This window comes from Mycteria americana, chromosome 2 (genome assembly GCF_035582795.1).
Source record: "Mycteria americana isolate JAX WOST 10 ecotype Jacksonville Zoo and Gardens chromosome 2, USCA_MyAme_1.0, whole genome shotgun sequence".
NCBI lineage: Eukaryota > Metazoa > Chordata > Aves > Ciconiiformes > Ciconiidae > Mycteria > Mycteria americana.
Window position 1 is genome coordinate 23326496 of NC_134366.1, and position 21228 is coordinate 23347723.

At 40.5% G+C, this 21228-nt stretch overlaps 1 protein-coding gene across 1 annotated transcript in view; it reads left to right on the top strand.

Annotated features, from left to right (window-relative positions):
* The window catches only part of ST8SIA6 (ST8 alpha-N-acetyl-neuraminide alpha-2,8-sialyltransferase 6), a 46019-nt gene that overhangs the window by 17047 nt on the left and 7744 nt on the right, over positions 1 to 21228 (top strand). The window contains exons 5-8 of the mRNA XM_075492703.1: positions 9504 to 9648; positions 11967 to 12079; positions 13389 to 13481; positions 16394 to 16866. Of these exons, the coding sequence (XP_075348818.1) occupies positions 9504 to 9648; positions 11967 to 12079; positions 13389 to 13481; positions 16394 to 16862 (820 nt within the window). The 3' untranslated portion in view covers positions 16863 to 16866. The remainder of the gene's footprint in view (positions 1 to 9503; positions 9649 to 11966; positions 12080 to 13388; positions 13482 to 16393; positions 16867 to 21228) is intronic.

The following is a 21228-nucleotide window of genomic DNA, read 5'->3' on the forward strand; positions in this document are numbered from 1 at the left end:
TGAACACTTACATGCTTCTCAGGCGTGGTGTCAATTGTATGACATCTCTGTATTATCCTGAAGTTCTGAAGAGCAGGCATGCATATTTATGAGGGATTTAATGTCTTATGCTTCAGGGCATAAACTAACCTCTAATTAATACAGTTCAAAAGCAGCTTCCCGTGGGGTAGTGAATTTCTCAAAGAAGCTTTCTTGTGTTTTCCTTTGCAGCTTTTGCTGTTGGCTACTACTGGTAGTGGAGTGAATGAATATGTGATCTGAGCCAGTAACTCTTATGTTCCTAGAAGACAGCACTGTGTGCCAGTGAGTACACATCAGTTCTCTTTGTAAGCCGCACTCCCAGCAGATCCAGGCCAAATAAAAGAATATGAATTAGAAATGAAATGCAGGAAAGAAATACTTGTCTTTGTATTTGGCAAAAGGGTTACAGCTAACAGCTAAGCGTGGCACAAACCACAGTGGTTTTGCCAACCCATTGTACAAAAAGCAGAGTGCAGGACTCCAGGTTGACCCTCTACTGCCTAGCTCAGCTGTGCCATGCAGCTGTGCAAGCTGTGTCCGTTGTTGTCAGAGAGCTGCCCTTTTCCAAATGGCTTCCGCTAAAGCTGCTCTGCTGTGCACGCTCACGTGCACTTGGCTAGATTGCTCTCTGGCAGTGGTCAGTGGTTCTTGACAGCTATGTGATGTTTCCCCATGCTTTTCTCAAAATCAAGAAGAATCATGAGGCAAGTACAAGCCATGATGTTCTCTTTAATACCTCCCATATTCACAGACACTCTTCTCTGGTTGATTTTTGTCCAGCCTCTGTGGGGGAACCAGTCTCCTGGCCCTTCACTTATTTCAGTATCTGTAATGCTGACATCAGCACTGCGAGATTTAGGCTGCCTTCAGAGGAGCACGTGCAAGCACTTGGTTCATTGCTCTTGCAATCTAGTTAAGATTTATTGTGCCCCACATTAGTGTTTGTCAGCCATTGCTAAAGAGGTTTTATGTAACTTCACCATAGATGCTAGCAAAGGTGATGTACCCACAGCAGAAGTGGTGTAAATTGCATCCTACTAACAGTGATTTAGGGAAAGTCTTCTCCAATGTTTATTGCTACTGACATATGGAGAACTATTTAAGTATTTTTTATTCAGACCTTTCCTTTATGAAATTCAGCTGTGCTTCTCTTGTTCTTTTTTTATTTCTCTTGTTCTTTATGGCTCTGCAGTCATGTAGCATCTCCACATTATCTCTTTGTTTCTAAGCCCGTCTGAATTCTTCCTCTCTTTTCAGGTTTACATCAGCTCTAAGTTGTTTGAGACAAGGCAAGTCCTCAGATTTCTTGGTTATAAGAGAGGATTGGTACAAACTTGGAAAGGGAGGGGAAATAATCTCACAGCTGCCTGGAAGCATCATTCCTAAAGCTCCAGAAAAAAGCTGTGCTGGGTAGCTTCCTCTGCAAAGGCTCTTCTAGCTACAGTCAGTAGAGTCCCAGGTTCCCTAGGTAACCTGAATATTAATTATTGTATTAGTATTCTTCAAAGGTTTTCCACTTAAAAGAAATGTTTCATTAGTGCAACAAATTACAGAACCCAATTGGGTGCGAGCTGTAATTGTTTTTTACACCTCCACATCTCTTTGCTTTACAGACTTTTAAGCTTGATTTATTCTCATTTGCGCTATACACCCATGGTGGCAAATAATCTGCAGGTTTTCCAAATAGTTGCAACTCCTGTTTTTGCTGGAAGCTAACAAATAGCTAAAACAGCCCTCAAAGTGACTGGGGGGGAGGGAGGATATGGAGAAAGGCTGAGCAGATGCTGTGTTTCAGAGAAGCCTCTGGGCATTGTATTTCTGGGCTATCTCACTGATCTTGGAGCCTGGCAAAGCAATGCAACAGTTCTTCAGGAGTGGTATCACACTGGAATAGCCCTGTGTGAGCTGTGGATACTGGGCCCACTCCCCATGGAAATACCATTCCTGACAAACCTTATTTGCATCTGGTAATGAAGGGAGAAGGAAATTCCTAGGTGTAAAATACAGTTTTAAAACCCCTGATGTTACACTGCAGTTTAGCTGGCACACTGCTCCACTCCACCAAAATATTTTTAACTTTTTTTAAAAGAAAACATTACTACTTTAAAAAAAGAACCCTGGGTCTTGAAAAGAACAGTTAAAAGATCAACCCATTTTCCGAATCCTGTAATTTCCCCTCCTGCTTTTTATTCCACTCGACCTCTATTACCCTTTTCCCACTTTAATATCTCTTCTGAAAAGTGTGCGTTAAACATTCCTGCAGATTATAAAATCCCACTCCTTCTTGAAGAGATTAATTTGTAGTGTGCTACACTCTAACTGTATAACAGTATTGCTTAAAACATCTGTGTACTGCAATGAACCACAGTTGAAACACAAATAAAATACCCTGCAAGGTCAATTTATGCTTACATAAGCTCACGCCACCACATAATCAATAGCTTTCCTAACACTAAACAGATCAATAATTCCACTGTATTTTCTGAAGTCTTCCATTCCAGTATACCAGAAAATATGCAGAACTCTGAGATTACAGTGTAATTTAAGAGCACGTTTGCTGCATAGGTTTAATAGATCATATGTAAAATCAGGAGTATATATTCAGAGACATATTTCTATTTCGGAAGAGAAAAAGGCTGGGTGGAGAGATAGTAATTGGTGACAGTTTGGAGAAATGGTTGAATCTTTTAATTGCTCTACAGACTATATACTTTCCTAAAGGTTGGACGATTCCTATAAGGGGAACCTAATTTTGGATCAGACCGAGTTAATTATGTCTTCATGGCAGACTCTTTAAATAGTCTTTAGTTTGAAAATTTTATTACTCTTTTTACATATTCAGCCTTGATTTCAGATTCAACCTTGTTGGCTTTCATTGTCTTAGACATTTGTGATAGTACTTCATTTATAGACAGTTCAAGGGCTGTCAGTGTAGCATTGCCCTTCAACACGTTCTGTTTCAGATACCAGATTTAACCACTCTTTTCTAAAAGGTTGGAATATGTCATAATATGCCTCATTGCTCTTTGATGCTATTGACTTGGATTGACAAGAGCCTGGAGAAACCCGTATCATTGCCTAGAGCCCCCGGTGCAGTACAGTAAGCTAATTGCTTGCTCATTATAAAATATTACAGCAGTGGACACAGATAAAAGGTAGTCTTGCTGTCTGTAGTTGCACCCTTGAAGTTTTGCTGTTATATAGTGGAATTCTTTGTGGGTTCTTCTCTGTACTGTCACAACAATCTCTTCAATATGAAACCTCAAAATCTTTATTGTCTTCACATGTACAATACAATAGCTCACAGGAACTAATGATTACAAATACCCAAGCTAGGTGAACTATTAAAACAAGCTATTAAGCAAGCATAGACTTTTTCTGGTTATTAGTAATCCATAGACTTTTGTCGCTTGGAATACTTTGTCCTTTATTCAAATGATATTACAAACTGTGCTGTGAAATACACTTAGCATCAGGCTTACAGGAGTTACAACTTTAAATATTTGCTAGTCTTACTTTGTGTTTGTTTTTTTTTGATGTGGTGTTTATGTGTGTTGGGTAACTGAAGATCCCCGAAGAGATATGTCTGTGTAAGCATTGCTGGTGTGGGTAATGTGCAAATGCTTTATAACAGGACTGATATGATATTCTTTTTGCAAACAAACATTCGCTTGTACAGATGTTTATAAAAGGTGACTTAGAATCAACTGGACTTAGACCATTACTGAAAGAAGTTTGGCCAGATATCTATTAAAAATCTCCAGTTGTTGAAATTCTGCACCTTGCCTAGGCAACCTGTTTCAATGTGCTTCCTAATACTGAACTTAAGCTTTCTTTAGTGCAAATTAAGGTTATTTTCCTCACTCTCCCCCCCCCCCCCCCCCCCCAGCCTTAGAGGACAGTTGAGCATCTCCTATTTAGAGCAATGTTTTGCATATTTTGATACTTCTGCAGTGTCCATCCCCATCCACTTTTCCCCTCCTCCCACCTCAATTTAGTCCAGCGTGTAATGACAGTGAAATATTTCACACTGTCCTCAGCAATGAAGAATGCGTTCTTGCCCCAGGTCTACAGGCACTGGCGGCACACTGAAGTGTAGTCTACACAAAAGAAATACTATTAAGTTCACAGAGTTTTGTCAGATTCCGCAGGCTCATGTCCCCCTGGGGGTACTGCAGCCCTTGGGGATCACGGTTAACTGTGTTGGCCCAGTGGTCCAGCTCTAGGCGGGAGCAGACAATTCCAGTGATATACTCTCTTCCCTGTGTCCCAAAGTACGAGGCTGTGTAAAGTTTTGGTGCAGAAGCAAGTGCCTTTTCACACCAGATATATATCTGAATAAAATATTTTTAAAAATATAGAACAAAATGACTTTAGCTAAGCATTTCTAACGAAAGAAGACATTCTGAATAAAAAACATCCTACTTACTGCAGGAGGATGAATCAAAGGTCCTCTTGGTGCTTGTATCAGTAGTTTGGATGAGTGGGGAGTTTTTAAACTCTGCAGAAGCTCTTTGCATAAAGTCAAATTTCACCCTTATTATAGATTCTTCCCATTCCTCTCAGGATAAGGGCAGTGCTGGCTTCTGGACCAGCTGAGAAGCTCTGCTAGCCCTTGACTAATCGTTGACTGCTTTAGCCCTTATGGCTGGTTCAAATTGAGTTGCTGCAAGGAAGATGTTGAGATGTTTGCAATCTCTTCAGGTGTTTGCAGTTTCTTCACTGTGTGCACACTGTGTCTTGTCAGCAGGCATGTGCAGGCTGTACGCAAGCGCTGAACTAGCTAAAATGCATATATTCATATATTAGTGCAAAACCAAGCTGAGCTAATTAATTTTGCTGCTAGGAGGGATGCAATAGTTCAGGCTGAGCTTCTTGGCTACAGAGCTACTACAGGAGCTGCAAAGAAACTACATCAGCATGTTTAGATCCTGCAGATACTTACTGACTTCCACTAAATAGAGTGGACTTTTCATGTGAAGTGTTTGTGTTATGCAGAAGGGTTTGGAAACATGTACAATCAAGGCAGCAGTCCTCTATTACTGCCCACAGTTCAGGGCAGACTAACTGCATAGCAGTTGGAAAACAACATTATTCCTTTGGCTTGTCTCAATACTTTGATGACTTGCTTCAGAAACAAGGATTTTCTTAAGTTCTCAGCAGCCACAAACCTGAAGAGATTATCTGGATGCCATGGCGGCTCAGAATTCCAGCCAGCTGACCTCAATACAAAAATGGGTCCAGCGTCCTTGGTCCACAAAGGACGAAATTCAGCGAAAGCGTCTGCTGAGCAACAAAAACCATTCTCCAGTGCAACAATGACTCTGTGTTGTTTAATAGGAACAAAACTTCACAAACAAATGCAGCACACTGCTCCGGTTAGGTTATTGATTAAGACTATCATGACTGTACTTATTCACTTTTATGAGGTATGTATTACCAGTCCAAATGGTGTAGTCTTTTTCCAGGTACTGCTTTTGTTCTTTACTTGTTGCAAGTGAATTTTCCAGATAATGCAATCAACTCCCTTTCTGCTTATCTTGGCATAAGAAGTATCTGTGGTTGATGTTACTCCTCAGGATTTAAAAACAGTGTGCAAGTCTTACTCTGCTTCCAGCTGCTTGCAGGAGAAATGTTGGAGAGAAGGCTTCCTCCAAATAAGAAACTGGCAGTACCAACCTGTACTGCGAAGGAAATGCTTTCCAAACCTAGGGCCCTACAAAGCCTGGGTACTTTGACTCCAGCTTCCTTCGCTCTGAACCTCTAATGCTGTGACTGGATCATAAAAACACTTTGTTCTAGGGCAACCCCCAAGTCTAGCAGCTCTGTTAACAACTGGAACTTAAACCTTCTTACTGTAAGCTACATCCATGTTCTTACACATATCTGAGGTGGATGCTCAGCCTGTATAGCAACATCCCATCTTCCAAGAGCTGCCCCCGTATCTCAGTGTTTTCTCCTGGTCAGAACAGACAACGTGGATCACTTTCTACCCTTCCAGAGAAAATGCAGAGTTTGGCTTTAAGGTAGTATCATTTGGTGCTGTTAAGATTCTGACCCTTGTCTCTTATCCCACCATCTGGTTAGGAACTTCTTTGTATGGTAGGTTTTAACAACTTCCCTCTCCCCAGGTGGCACGATACATGAGTTAAAATGTTGTCTTGGCTTTGCAACACCTTACATATAGCACTTGTTAAAAAAATTGACTTCTTTAATACATGTCATAATCTTATCAAGTACATGCTGTTCAGGGTGTCATTACCTCATGACAGAGGCCACATGTGACATAATACTATGATGACGGTTGCAGTAATAGATCGCTTGAACTGCCCAGTCTCTACCCCTTCCTGATTGTTTGCCGTCAGTTGTAGAGGTACCGTGTGTCACAGCTTGTACAAAATCCTATATGAACAGATCGCTAAATATATTGCCAGGGGGTATTACTGTCTGCAGGTCACATGCATTCCTGCTGGAGCTTTGTGCATGGATGCTTGGGCATGGTGGGATTCTGTGTCATGATTTGATCCAAGCAAGGGGTTTCTATTGTTACTTCCACATTTTTAGCACGTATGCTCTTAGGTAACATAAGAATATATATCATTACTCAATATGTATTTTCTTGTTCTCACTGCATTTCTGAACTAGCCTGGCTCTGTTTTACTTCCTCAGTGGATCCATAATATTAATTTAAACTATTACTTTCTTATTAATTCCAATACCTGTTTTTCTTCCAGACTGTTTCTGCTTTTATTGAAGCACTCGTTCTTGTGGAATGAGTAATAAAAAGCAAAAACGCGTCATCTGTATTAATGAATGTTATCTATCATCAGTTTGCTTTTTCAGGTTCTGGTAGCCATCGCACACAAAACAGCTGTTTTACTAAAGCTGGGCAAGAATATTCTGGCATTATTCCTTCTCCTCTGAATGTCGCGTGGTTGACAAAGATAATATTTAGGCCCGCTTTGTTTAGCTTTAAGAAAAATTTCAAGGAAATCGAAATTACATGTCTTGTGATTCCTCATCTCTGTGCGATTGCCAGGGAGCGGTGAGGGACGGCTGCTCCCTAAGGGACAGGGAGCGGGATCCCAGCGCAATAACCCGGCCAGCAGAGCACGACTGCCAGCTGGACCCTTCCCACCCCCAGCCAGGCGTGGGGCAGCCCTAGCCCCGGGCACTGGGCACCTCCCTGGGGACAGGACACAGGACGGGCACAGCTGGAGACTGGCTCTGCTGCCGTGTCGCTGGGGCAGGGACTGATGGCCCTGGGGGCTGACATGGGGTCCTGGGCCATGGGCAGGCTGTGGGGGCCGCAGCGGGGCTGGGCAGGGGCAGCGAGGTCTGGTGGTGCCCTCAGGGCCTGACAGTGATGCCTGCACCCTCTTATTGCTGCAGTACATAGTAAGGTTAGAAAAAGCTGGTTATAGGAAAAAGTGTACAAGAAAGAAAAGCAAGTGGACTCTAGTCAAGAGTGGTTCAGGAACATCCAGTGTTCCCAGACTTAATCATTTGACTCTCCTGCCTCATTGCTCCATTTGTATTTTTCCGTACGTTTAAAATAGCCACTATATGCCCAGAGCAATTGTTTCCACCATGTGTGCACCTCCTGACCCACAAGAGCGTAGCCTCAGTTCCATCCCCACCCTTGTACCTAGTGGTTTCATTGACCACAGACTGCCCCTGCCCCTGAAGGCTTCAAGCAAGGCAGTGGGAATCACTGTGTTCAGGGAGTGGAGCTGAATATGGCTTGTGCAAATCTGAACCCTACTGTTTCCTCTCTCGGGAGTAATATTTCCCAATAACATTTCCTGGTAACTCTCCTCGTATGATTATTTCAGATCTGTGCCATCCCAGTACTCAGTCATTCCCAGTGTTGCTCACACATCTGGAAACTTTGTCTTTGAGGAGTTTCAGAGCTCAGTATTCAAAATGGGTTAATATATATATACACCAGTAAGCCATCTGACAATTTAAATGGTACTCTTTCCTTTTGTATTTTATGTATGAATCAAACCAACCTTCCCAACCTTTTTTTCCCCCCATTTTGACCATTATTTCAAGAGAAGTGAGCCTGGGAGTTATCCCAGACCTGTTCATTCTCTTCCCCGTCTTCCAGGAAACAAAATCCTTGGGTTCTTCCATGTGCTAGACTATGCCTCATCTCCATCAGAAATAAAATTATATTATTATTAGAATATTTGCTCTGTGTACATTGTTGATAAAGTCAAATGAAGCAACTTCTCTTACCTGTGTCTTACCCTATTAAAGTCAGCTTACTTTCAGCCAGAATTTGGCCTGTATTGTTTAACTAGTTCTGATGGTTTGGTTTACCATACTCACTGAAAAAGTATGAAATAAAACTTCTCTATTCCTCTGGCTCTAACTGTAAATATATTTATTTTTTTTTTCTTCACAGTTAACTTTCAGTGTTAGGACAGGAATTATTATCTTTTCCCTGCTCTGTTATCTTCTTCAAAATTCCAAGCAATTCTGTTATCAATGAATTTTATTCTCTGAATTGTTAGTAATTCTCTTAGTATCTCACCTAATGAGATAGCTATGTCCTACCAATTGATAGATGATGGCTGGCCATGAATATTTCAGCCATACAGCCTGAAAATCAGATCCAGTGGCAGCAGAAAGAACATCGTTCCCTAAAGCAAAATTAATTACAGCATTTCAGGTCTGATGGGGCTTTTCATTGCATTTCGCTGTTAGTAATATAGGATGTTTACACACATAATATTTTTGTAAGTTTGGAGATAACAGGAATTGTAAGATGGGTGATAGCCTTCACTCCTCCATGAAGTCTGAGTGAATCCCTTGCACTCTTATCTATTTAAGGACTTCTGCTAGGTGTTTCGGGGAGCAGCTAGGCTGTCTGTCTCTACCACAAAGATGTTCATCATCTTTATTTGCAAGTTGTGATGTAATTTATTTAACATCTGTGATATTGTGCACAGGAAAACCGTGCTGAACAGTTGCAGAAATGAATTATTAATTAACTGGCTTGCAACCATCTAGCTGTTCACTAAGTATTATAGCCAGTACTTCCCATCACCATTCCTTTCATCTCCTTGGTTCGTTCTTTCTTCAGCCTTCTAGTTTCCTACAATCACTCATTCTATGTTGATTGAAATCACATTGTTAATTCTTTGGGGACTGAAGTCTCTCTGTTTCTGTAATAATCTTAGCAATTAATAATAAGGAGAAGACCAATTACAACTTTTTCTGGATGGGAAAGGGAGACCAAGAGAGAAAAAAAGGATAAGAAAAGGAGTTCTTGGTCTGATTAGTTTCTGAACATTTTCTGTGAAAATGGACTTGCTCTGCAAAGCAAGTCAAGGGAAATGACATTATAGAGGGTTCGTATAGCTTTTTGTTGCTTAGTTAATTAGAACTGGTTTTCATTCATCTAGTTCTCTACCACCGCTCTCCTACTTATTTGCCTGTCTTTGAGCAGGTTTTGTTTGGGTTTTTTGCAGGTCAGAATTAGCTTCCTGCTGTGATGCAGTTCACAATTTTATTGCTTCTCAAAACAACACCCCACTGGGAAGTAACATGAGTTACGAAGTGGACAGTAAAAAGACCATCCTCATTACAGAGGACATTTTTAAGATGCTGCCTGTGGTAAGAACTGTATCTTTACCTGTTATTATAATTGCAGTATCATACATATTTGGGGTTAGTAATAGAGCTGCTTTGTTTGATTCCTCTGGAAGAGACCCTTCACCCCCTGTATGCACTTCTTCATTCACCTTGTAAGACCTTTTTTTTTGCCTTCCTCTGCAGTGGTGGAGGCATGGACAGGGTGTCATAGATCAATCAGATTGTACGTAGAGTTGCTACAGAACACAAGTTGCAGCCTGGCTTGGCAGCCAGCTGAATTCAGGAGTGAATCCTCTGAGAACGTTTGCCTTGCTTTTCTCATTCCCATTTTCAAAGGCATTTCAGTCTGGAACAACATTTCATATTCCTTGTATTCCCATGCCATTTCCAGTGCAGGCTTGGGCATATAACTTATGAAGGCTATTTTGTTGGTAAACCTGATACTGAATAGAATAGAATAGAATAGAATAGAATAGAATAGAATAGAATAGGACTATTTCAGTTGGAAGGCACCTACAACGATCCTCTAGTCCAACTGCCTGACCAGTTAGGACTGACCAAAAGTTAAAGCATGTCAATAAGGGCATTGTCCAAATGCCTCTTAAACACTGACAGTCTTGGGGCATCGACCACCTCTCTAGGAAGCCTGTTCCAGTGTTTGACCACCCTCTGGGTAAAGAAATGCTTCCTAATGTCCAGCCTAAACCTCCCCTGGCACAGCTTTGACCCATTCCCACGCGTCCTGTCACTGGATACCAGGGAGAAGAACTCAGCACCTCCCTCTGCACTCCCCCTCCTCAGGAAGCTGGAGAGAGCAATGAAGTCACCCCTCAGTCTCCTTTTCTCCAAACTAGACAAGCCCAAAGTCCTTAGCTGCTCCTCATAGGACATGCCTTCCAGCCCTTTCACCAGGTTGGTTGCCCACTGGGGTGGGACCTTTGCAGCCAGAAACACAAGTTGAGCAAAGGAATCAGATTTTGTAGCTCAGGACTTACAATAGACATATAAGCTCTGGAGACCAGATGAAGAGGGGCACAGAGATGTACGTAATTTCTCAAAAGTAAGAGCACATGGGAGCCCTCTTACCTGGCTCTGGCATTCTTGATTTGTGAGACCCCAGCTACCATGAGTCTAGTCCTTTCTAATGCTGCTGTGAATCAATAAAAACTTCATTGCAACAGAGGTTACAGTAGTTCCAAATTTAAGCTGTATGAAAGAAAAAAGGTGTATATTTTATGTGCATATATGCTTGCTAAGCTAGCCAGAGTTGTCTGGCCTTTGTGTTCTCCTACTGTCTTTTCAGAATTGAACACAGTACTTGAACGTGTTGTTTTGTAATATATTGCCAGGCAACGTGATGTCTGCCACCTTCCCCACGCTTTTTGCTTGGTTTCATAACGGTGTCCCTTCCTGCTTCTCTTTGGGCAAGCTGATGAGAGAATCAGGAAGGATAGCGCTTTGTGTAAGCAAGTTTTGACTCAATTTTACAAGTGGGTTCCATTTCTGCAGTCAAAGTAGCCCAGCTGTTGGCCGCCCTGTTGAATGTCAGTGGTCCCTCAGCAGGAGAGGCTGAACAAGATGTACGAGATGTTTCTGAGACCCTGGGATAACAGCCAACTATATTAATGTCAACTGAAATAGCCAACAGTTTACATTAGTTTGCTAGGTTGTGATCTGTGCTGGTTCACAAGTGGACGCACTTAGCTCCCATTCAGCTTCCCCACTGCAAGACAGCAACCTCTAACAAGAAGAGTAGAGAGGGTGAAGAGCTGGAAACAATAACCTCTTCAGTTAGCCACCACATTCACCATGAGTTAAGCCAGGGCACATGATTATCCTTAACAGCATCTTCAGGTTCCCCTAAATTCGTTATTTTACATCAAATGTAATTGTGTGATGACAAAGTAATGAGCATTTACAAAGATACCTTCTGTTAGCTGACAAAGTCAATGACTATGTGACAACCCCCAGTCTGTTACAGTGCAAAGGAAAACGGGTACATTTAAACTATCTTCAGCAGAAGTTAGTTCCTTAGCTTGTCAAGGATTCGGTCCACTACTAGATAATTTTTGTGTTAAGTGTATTTAAAAGATATTAATCCAGTTTCAACAATCCAGTGTTATTCCCTGAGAGCACTGATGACAGAAATAGCAGTTCTCAGTCTGTTGGTACCTATTTTTGGCTCTTGGCTGTCCAGGCCTGGCAACTCTGCCTGCTAAATGGTGAGTGCTTTCACTGGGATTTACCGGATTAAACCTGCAAGGACAAATGACTGAAGACGTGAAGAAACAATCAAAGGATTTATAAGGCATTGGCTGTGTCCTTTTATTTGTTTGCAGTCCTCTCCTCTTTCAGTCTATCCCTTCAAGACCTGTGCCGTGGTTGGAAATGGAGGCATTCTGAAAAATTCCAGCTGTGGAGCTGAAATCGATCGTTCTGACTTTGTGTTTAGGTAAGAGCTGCTTCATCTTACTGAAGGGTGTCGAATGTTTCTAAAAACTTGGCAGGCTTGGAAGCATGCCAATGCCAGCTCGTAGCAATGAGGAAGGATCTTGGCAATTCTTTATTTCTGCCTCTCTAAGGATAGTCCTTCTGCTTTGTAGATTTCAGAATGCTGCTTCCTAGGAGAGGACTATATAGATACATGTATGATCTATGATTGCAAAGATACCTTGCCAGTGATGTAAAACATGATTATCTGCGAACCTGAAATTTCTGTTCATTTAACATCCTTTAGGAGAGGGAACTTTTTTTTTCTTTAATCAGGAGAAGAGAATAAAGAAAACCCTGAAACTGATGTAAGAAAGACTGGTATTAAATGTCACATGTTTACCTTTACCTCTGGTTTAACAAAGGGTTTACTTAGCCTTAGGTTGGCTCACTAATGCAGCTATTTAACTGCCCCAGTATTTGTCTCACCTTCTGTTAGCCATCTAAAAAATTAGGCATCTGATTTAAGTAGTTTGTTTCAGCTCCCTCTATAGATTGTGGAGAAAACTAGGCATACTCAGAGTGTAATTTGGCCCATTCTCTCAGGACCTGACTCACACTTTGTCGTTCCTGCAAAGGAACAGAGCAACCAAGTGAAGGCTCTTCTGCTAGTGATGTCCAGTCACACAGTCTGCTGCATTTTGTTTCCTTTCCTGCTTCTGACTAATATTTGGGCTTTTCAAATGAAAAGAGAAAAAAGTCTTTCCATTTAGATAACTATCTGAATAAAAATGGGAAGTCTACGTACTAAGATGCTAAACTTACGAAGTGGCTGACTTAAAAAATTGTTTTCTCTACCTGTTACAGAAACCACTGTTTCTGCAATTGGGCGAGTTATGCTGTTGTTGTCTCATGAAACAGCTGTCAACGTTGCTGTGCAAGCTGAGGGACTGGTATCAATCAGACCATTTTTAAACAGAAAATAATAGACAACTTTCAGAAGAAATGCATTGTTTAGGCAAGAGGGGCAGTATTTCCTGGCAGCGAACACAGGGCTTTCATAGACTGGCTTCTTCCAGGATTTTAACTTTGCTCCTGATTTGTGAGATGATTTATGAAAATGAGCTCTCTGTGCCCTATTTTAACCATCTGTACAGTAGATTAAATATTTTTACTAGAAGTGCTGTAAGCCTTATTTAATATTTCTAAAGTGCTTAGAGATCCCTGGGAGCTGACGTGAAAGTGTCATTGCACAAGAGAGGAATTTGCAAATAATAACTGTAAAGCATTTCTGGTGTGCATCTGCTTAAGTAAATGTTTCTCAATTTCAGGTGTAACCTCCCTCCAACCACGGGAAGCATTAGCAAAGATGTTGGCAATAAAACAAATCTTGTGACTGTTAATCCAAGTATCATAGCTCAGAAGTAAGTACTACTGCAAATCTGTTTCTGTGCAATATTTTATAATTGTTTGACATGATTTAGACTTTGTTGGAAGTCCGTTGGGATACCACCATAGAGAGCAGTGCATGCAGATTACTTCATTAAGCCTTATTTCCCACATAAAATATGTCTAAATGGAAATCTGTTAAACCTGGCCTTTTTTGTAGCGGAAAGGAGTCAGCAATACGCAAGTTAGCAAGTGCCTCAGTTGGCAACACTCCACAATTTATGACAGAGTAAAATTGATAATTGCAAGCCCAAGCCTCTTCTTTTCCCCACCATGACCCTCAACATAAGAAAGGAATTGTAACCATAAATCAGGAAAGCTTGGAAATGTGTGTCCGACTATCAGTAGGATTGTAAGCACATGTTCTCAGGTGATGTGCTTAGAGGTTATTTTCCTGAATGGAGGCCCAATTTCTGTAATCAATTTTCTCAATCCATACAAAAGCTGCTCACGCACTTTTTTCTCTGCAAAGTTTTGTTTTTCACCTTCTTGATGAAAAGAAAATCTAATAAGGCCAGGCTGACTAATCTGACATCTTCAACAGGCTGGAACTGCAGCTTATCTATGAAAAGGACTGCTGTGGCATGTTATTTACTGCTTACTGATCCTACTGTATCTTATTGTCTGTCATATCTGTATTTGTCAAATAGACAACATCAGGCAAAGCTTTTTTTTTTCCCTTTAAAGGAAGAAGGAAAAAGTACAGTGAGCATAGAAATGACTAACAGGCATTTGTCATTGATTCAAGGATAGAACTTGATTTTTTGCAGTAAGTACTAACTACCTTGATGCTTCCCCAGCCCTTTTTGACTTGAATGAAGATGAACTATTGCTTCCCCAAAAATAGATTTAGCTCATTGATGTTAGTGGGGCTGCACAAGAATATGAGGATGGAAAACTTTGTCCAGTGACTCAGCATCATTGGTGACTACTGACCTGATGCATGATTTGTCTGGGCTTGATCAAAGTGTTCTGCCACAGCTGCACTCATTTGTTAGCCAAATTAAACTGCACCAGGGTTGATAGGAGTTATGCTGAAGGAAATAGGAACTAAACCTGTGTGAGGACGAAATGAGATTATGAGAGGACTTTAGGATTTTAAAAAATTAATTATTTAAATATTTGGAGAGCACTAAATGCCTTTGAAGGGGGAACAGGAAGCAACTTGGCACCATTTAGCAGAACTAAGTTTGTTTCTTCTTTCAGAAGACCTATTCTGACTTTACTCACTTTAATTTATAATTCTGTGTTTGGGTACTGGTTAGTTTAATGTTGTTATTGTTAAGGTTAATCAGCTTTTGAACTGCGTCTGTCGGGGTGTACAATGTACGTGAACTCTCTTGGAGGAAAGAAGCACAGTTCTTATGTGTCCTAATGGAGCGGGGCTACACTGCACCTTACAGTGGCAGAGCTGGAAAGGAAAACAAGGCGAGGTTGAGTTGTTCAGGCTTCTAGCTAAGGAAGAACAGAGATCTGAATTCTGTCCTGAAGGCTCTTTATGTACTTTACACTGAGTAGAAATAGAGAGAATTCTTGGAGTAATTCACCCTTCAGCCACTCTTCCTAAGCACAGACTCAGGCGTTTCTTGCTTGTTTTGGCAGTGCGACTCTTGCATGCAGAGGGGCCCAGGGTCAACAGGAGGGGCTGAGTCTCTCTCATTCATTTTGTTTCGGAGTCTGGTGGTAATGGCACTTTTCTGGGAAGCAGAAGCTGTAAGTTTAAACCCCTTCAGGCTGAGAAGGGGTGTATCACTCCTTGCATGAGTTCAGTTGTGCAAGAGGTAACTGGTAGCTCCTCTGTGAGGGTTTTCAATGGAAATGGCAGTGGCTGCTGTCCTCTGTCTTGAAGTGCTGCATGAGAAGAGGGTTTGAACCTACTCAAGTTGTGAAGAGAAATGAAACAAAGTTTTCCAGTTTCTCCTGCAGCCATTTGTGAAAAGTGGGCTCTGGTAGCCTTTAAAAGGTGAAAATATGCTGCTCAAATAGACAACTACCTACAAAAGAGGACTCAGTGCTTTGAATCCCAAAGAGGGTGCGAGCACCATATGTTCAGGTGATTCAGACAACTCGGATCTATAGAGGAAACAAGTTGAGTGACTGCCTCGTGTCTTGTATCACTTCTTGGATAAATCTGGAAGTTCACTATTCAATATTTGGGAGCACGGAGTTATCCAATGATGAGAACTAAGTCTCTTTGCTGGTTGTCGGGGAGCCAAAGCATCTGAGGATAAATCCTTGTCATTTGTGAAGTTACATCTCTAAGTCTTTACAGATCTCCGTGTGTTCCCTTTGTAGTCGAAGGAGATAAATAGATATGCCTATATTTTCAGCTATTTTAAAAGTGTATCAAAAGCAGCTAAGACCCTGCAAAGCTTGAGCACACACTAATCTTTAACACTCCAAGACTGCTCACATGCATACTTGTATTTCCACACAGGGCAAACACCCAGATTTTGAACAGAGGTTATTGTATACCTATTGATGTAAGAAACACATTTCACAAACACATGCAGTACATATCTTAGGGCATGTATTTTTAAACAGAGAAAGTATAAATACAATTTTTTTTGCATTCTCCTTTGAAATTTCTTGAATCAATCAATTCTGTAAACAGGACCTGGTCTCATTAGCAGTGAATTTGATCTGCTTCAGTAGCTCCCGTGTTGCCAATTCAATCCTATGAAGTGTGTTCTTATTATAAAATAAAGCCAGATTTTCATAACTGCACATATGACAATATATAACAGGTTGGTATAAATTTGCAATGTAGACGTGCAGCAGAGTTCATAACTCATATATGCAAGTGCAGTTGTGCTGTTTGGGTCTGTAATATTTATATCAATAGGACATTCCATTCACTCGTTTCCTAAAATGTTGTACTTTGCAGATACAACAAACTAAATGAAAAGAAGACAGAATTTCTGGAGAACATTGCGGTCTATGGAGATGCTTTCCTTTTATTGCCAGCATTTTCCTTCAGAAGCAACACAGCCACTTCTTTTAGAGTATATCACACTCTGCAAGAGTTCAAAGCAACCCAAAGGGCAATATTTTTTCACCCCAGCTATCTGAAAAGTCTTGCCCAGTTCTGGAGAACTAAGGGTGTGAAAGCCTACCGGTTGTCATCTGGTTTTATGATCACTAGTGCTGCTCTTGAGCTGTGTGAGAATGTGAAGCTGTATGGCTTCTGGCCTTTCTCAAAATCCACAGAGAAGATGCCAATCAGCCACCACTATTACGACAACCAGTTGCCTAAACCAGGTTTCCATGCAATGCCCAAAGAATACAACCAGATCCTTCAGCTTCATGGCAAAGGCATTTTGAAGTTGCAGTTTGGTAAATGTGAATCAGACTAAAAAGGTAGGTCACATTCTTACCACATAAAACGTCTTTATTTAAGTCATGTGTCAAGGGAAAACTTGTTTTGCAAACAGTGTGGGTCTGTTCTACCTTACACTCAATGAAAGTTGTATTCATAAATAAGTGAAAGGTTGGAGTTTTCTGAATAAATATAATGTAACACAGAGTTGAGAAATATTTTCTAATTGTGAACCTTAGATGGGGAGCATAGCTAAATACACATTATCACCATAATTCAATCAGTTGTGTCTCCTTATCTCAGATATGTGTCTCTTAACCAACCTGTGTTTGGTTTGGTATCAATTCCTGTGAACCAGCCTCCTTTGTGAATTGCTTTATTAAAGGCAGTCACATACTATGATCTACAAGAGAAGACACCTAATCCTGGCACAGCCTTTCCAGATGTATACGGAGGCCAAAGTAAGGATTAAGATTGCCCCATGAAGGAATAGCATGCATACGTGCCCTTGTTCCCTCTTGTTAGGTAAAGATAAGTTTAGAGCAGTATGCCCTCACAGCCCTGGGCTGCAGAACAGCTTGTGGACAGCAGTGAGGAAGCTGCCATACACTACAGCAGATCTTGCTGAGGAGTTTACCTTGAGGCAGCTCAGAATCTGGGAGTGACAAATAGAGGATGAAGAGTCATTCCCTTTCCTCTGTCCTTTCTAATTGTCCCACCCCCCTTGGACCTCTACCTTCTGCGTATTGCCTCAGAGAAATGCAGCACAGAGTCTGGCCTCTGACCTTGAGCCAATTTACCGTGTACAGATTACAGATGACTTTGAAAAGACTTGTCTGCATGTTTTCAATCTTGATTTGTCTGTTGACAAAATAAGACCTATTTGTATAAATACTTCTTCATCTTTTAAGCTAACTCAGAAATTCCCTAGCTCATAATACTGTTGTCAGATTTGCCTTTCACAGAACTCTATTTTTCCAGGGGGTTCAAGTTAATATAACAGTAAGTGAAATGTACGGTAGAACTACCATTGTATGCAATATGCTTTAATTGGACTGATGTAATCTCACGACTGTATTACTCAAGTTAAATAAATTAAAATAACATCGTCTTGTTCAAGCCAGAAATTTTAAGTTCAAAAGCTAAGGGCTTTTCTTCTAGCTAGGTTCTGAAATGTATTTGAAAACATCCTTTGATGGTATTTAGTAGAAAACATGCTATCAAAGATACATTCACACTTGGTTCATTGTCAGAGACTGCTGAGTTTTAAACTAGCAGATTGCTAGTACCAAGAAGGCACAATTTTATTCAGTTTCAGTTTATTTGAAGAAATAGAAAAATAAACTGCTTTCATATATTATTAGAATAATATAAAACATGTGAGAAGGGACCTAGAAGCCATCTAGTGAATCCATTCCCCTAGTCCATGGCAGGAGATTACCTAGGAGGAGGTGTATGTCTATGCAGTTTCATGTGGCTAAGGTAAGCTTTTTTGCTTGTAAAAAGTTGCAGCATATTGGAAAGGTTAACAAATACATAATGTATTTTTTTTAGTGGCTAAGCTGTTTATACCCTGCAGTTTCCATTGTATTTATTCTTCCTATAATATAAATCGCTGGAGACATACCATGTAATTTTAATTGTAATAACTACCCCAGCTGAGAAAATGAAAGGCAGCTCTTTATGAATATTTAATCTAGAGAGAAGCAGATAGAAGCCACAAAAATGTTTAAGCATCTGTATGGGTTAATTAAATGCTGTCCATGCTTGACAGACTGAAAATCACTTCTGTGGCCAAATTTGCAGAATAAGCTGTAAAGAAAAAAACAACCAGAAGGATAAGTTGTGCTGCCCTAAGATTTTTCTCCACTATGTTAATCACTTATATTTACAAAGAGAAAAGTTAGCCCTTTAAAACCAAAGAAATTAAATGCTTTCAGTATGAGCTACCGTTCTGCCACTATTATCAACTATTAGAGATCATTGAAATTCTATAATGAGTATATTTCACTGAAGATGACCTTTTCTAAAAACTGAACAATCTCCTTTCTCTTTTCAATTTCCCTTTTATGTTCTTCTCCCTGCTCCATGCTCTTCCCTGTTAGTGGGTAGCTGAAGGTTCCTTACACCACTGGGTGCCCACAGAAGTCTCACGCAGAACTTCCCTCACACATTACTGGGACACAAAAGTTTGCTGCTGTAAACAAGTGAAGGAAGCTGCTCTGCTGCAAGCACTATATTGCAAGCAGGTAGCAGGCTCTGGAACAGTATGGGGAGAGCCTAACTGCATCCCAGTGAATAATTTTGGCAGTATTGCTCCTAAACACTATCTTTGCCATTGTAAAGGTGAACTTTGCTTATTGGATAGAGAGAATTGTCGGGTATGAGAGCCCTGTAGAGCTGGTGGTGAACAATGTTGGAAACTCCATCTTCCTTAATATCCACTCCTGCACCTTTATGATTACGCTCAACAGACGTGTACGTGTCTTCGCAAAAGTAGATGAGTACCTACCACAGATGGTAAAATGGAAAACGAGACATCAGCAAAATCTTGAAATGTAATTAAAATAATGATCTTTATTATTTTGTATTAAATTACCAAATCATTTTTGCTATGGCCCTGCAGCTGAAGGAAGTCTTGTTTGTTTATTGGTTTAACCTGATAAGCCTGACGGGCATGTCATTAGCTGCAAGTAAACATAAATTCAAGGAGGGGAAATGGCCTGATTCGTATTTAAAAATAGACAGAAAAATCTGATTAGAAAAATTGTCAGATGATAAATTAATCAGACTGGCAAAAATTTGATTGCCCAGAAGCCTGGTTAAGATGCAAATTTTGTCTGACCAGGAATCCATCAGGTTTTCTGCTTGCTAGAAAGAGACAGCAGGGAAGATGGGTATGTGTTCCTTTGACATACAGCACAGTAACATTAAGCAGCTGCTCAGAGGAGCCAGTCAACAGAAAAAAGCATAGAAAGTAAGAATGAGACTGAGACTCCCTGAGCCTGGGGAAGAGAATAGTGCTCAATCGTCCGAGCAAAAGGACTGAAGGAGGAGAGCTTGAGCAGTGGTGTGCTGGTGGTTAGGGAGTAAGAACTGCTGAACCTTCAACTGAGAGTGAGTGTATCTTACCTGGAAAGTAGAAATTGGGACTGGCCTTTTAGTTCCAACCAGATGATGAAAAGCCATCTATTTCTGACAGAGAGAGCAGCAGTGCAGCCCTCCACGCAACGTGGAGCTAGCGGGGCAGCATCCCATAAAGCAGGTGGCTGCCTGCTTACTTGCTTTGGGAATTAACATCAAAGAGAATCATTTTGTTCCAAACTGTGTCAGCGTGTGATCTTTTTTTTAACCTTGAAAGTTGCTGCAATCCAAATAAATGATAAATACAGTTATAAATAACATTTATAAATATAATTGTTACAAATAACCTATTTATAACAGTAGGGTACCAACATGAGCTTCAATTCTGCTGAAATTCTTTTATGCTTGTGGTGTCTCAGTGTAGATAGAGAAATATGAACTGCCCCACAACTCACTTTTAATTACCTTGAGAAAAATGATACCACATTTTGAAAATAGACACCTCTGGATTCCTGTCAGGCAGCCAAATTTCAGCCTATCCTTGACTTGGGCAAATATTATCCAGTGTGAAATTATTAGATGTATACAACGTTGAAAGAAAGGTCTTCTGCTTTAGTACTCATGCAGTATAGCTTTTAAGCACACACTTTGCTCCTGTGTTCAGCCACTAAGTTTAAGTGTTAAGAATAACACTTAAGAAGTGTCAGTAATGAAACAAGTGGAGATGAGTTGCTTCTGGTTAGTTAAAACCCACCAGAATAGAAAAATATAGATTAAATCAAATTAGAATTTACGTTAGATTTCAAATCAAATGAAAAAGTATTTACAGATCTAGAAGGGTTTTGTTTTGTTTTTCCACAGCAGAACTAGCCTGTTGAAGAAACAGAATAATTTCAATCTCTAGCTATTTCAAAATATGATTAAGATAATATAATTTAGAACATATCTATATTCAGATTAGCAGTGGATGTGTCCCATGAAGATACTGGTTAGACCTAGCCTTAGTTAGCTTAGGAAGCCTGAAGAGGGTGGTGCAGGTGGGGTAAGTGTGAGAAGTTCTGGGGGTATTCAAATGAAGGAGTCCTCCTTTAGAAAGAGCAGATGCTCGAGCTAGTTCAGGCACTAGCAGTCCAGCTTACCCAGAAGAATTTTGTGAGCCTATGATACTGTATAGTAAATGTCATAGACTCCCAGTCTGAAATCAGGCTGAAAAAGCAGATGCAGAAGGTGAAATGCATACACAGAGGACTAAGCTATTGGCTTATTTTGAATATAACAAGCAGTTTTCCTACTATACAAGAAATATCAATAACATATTT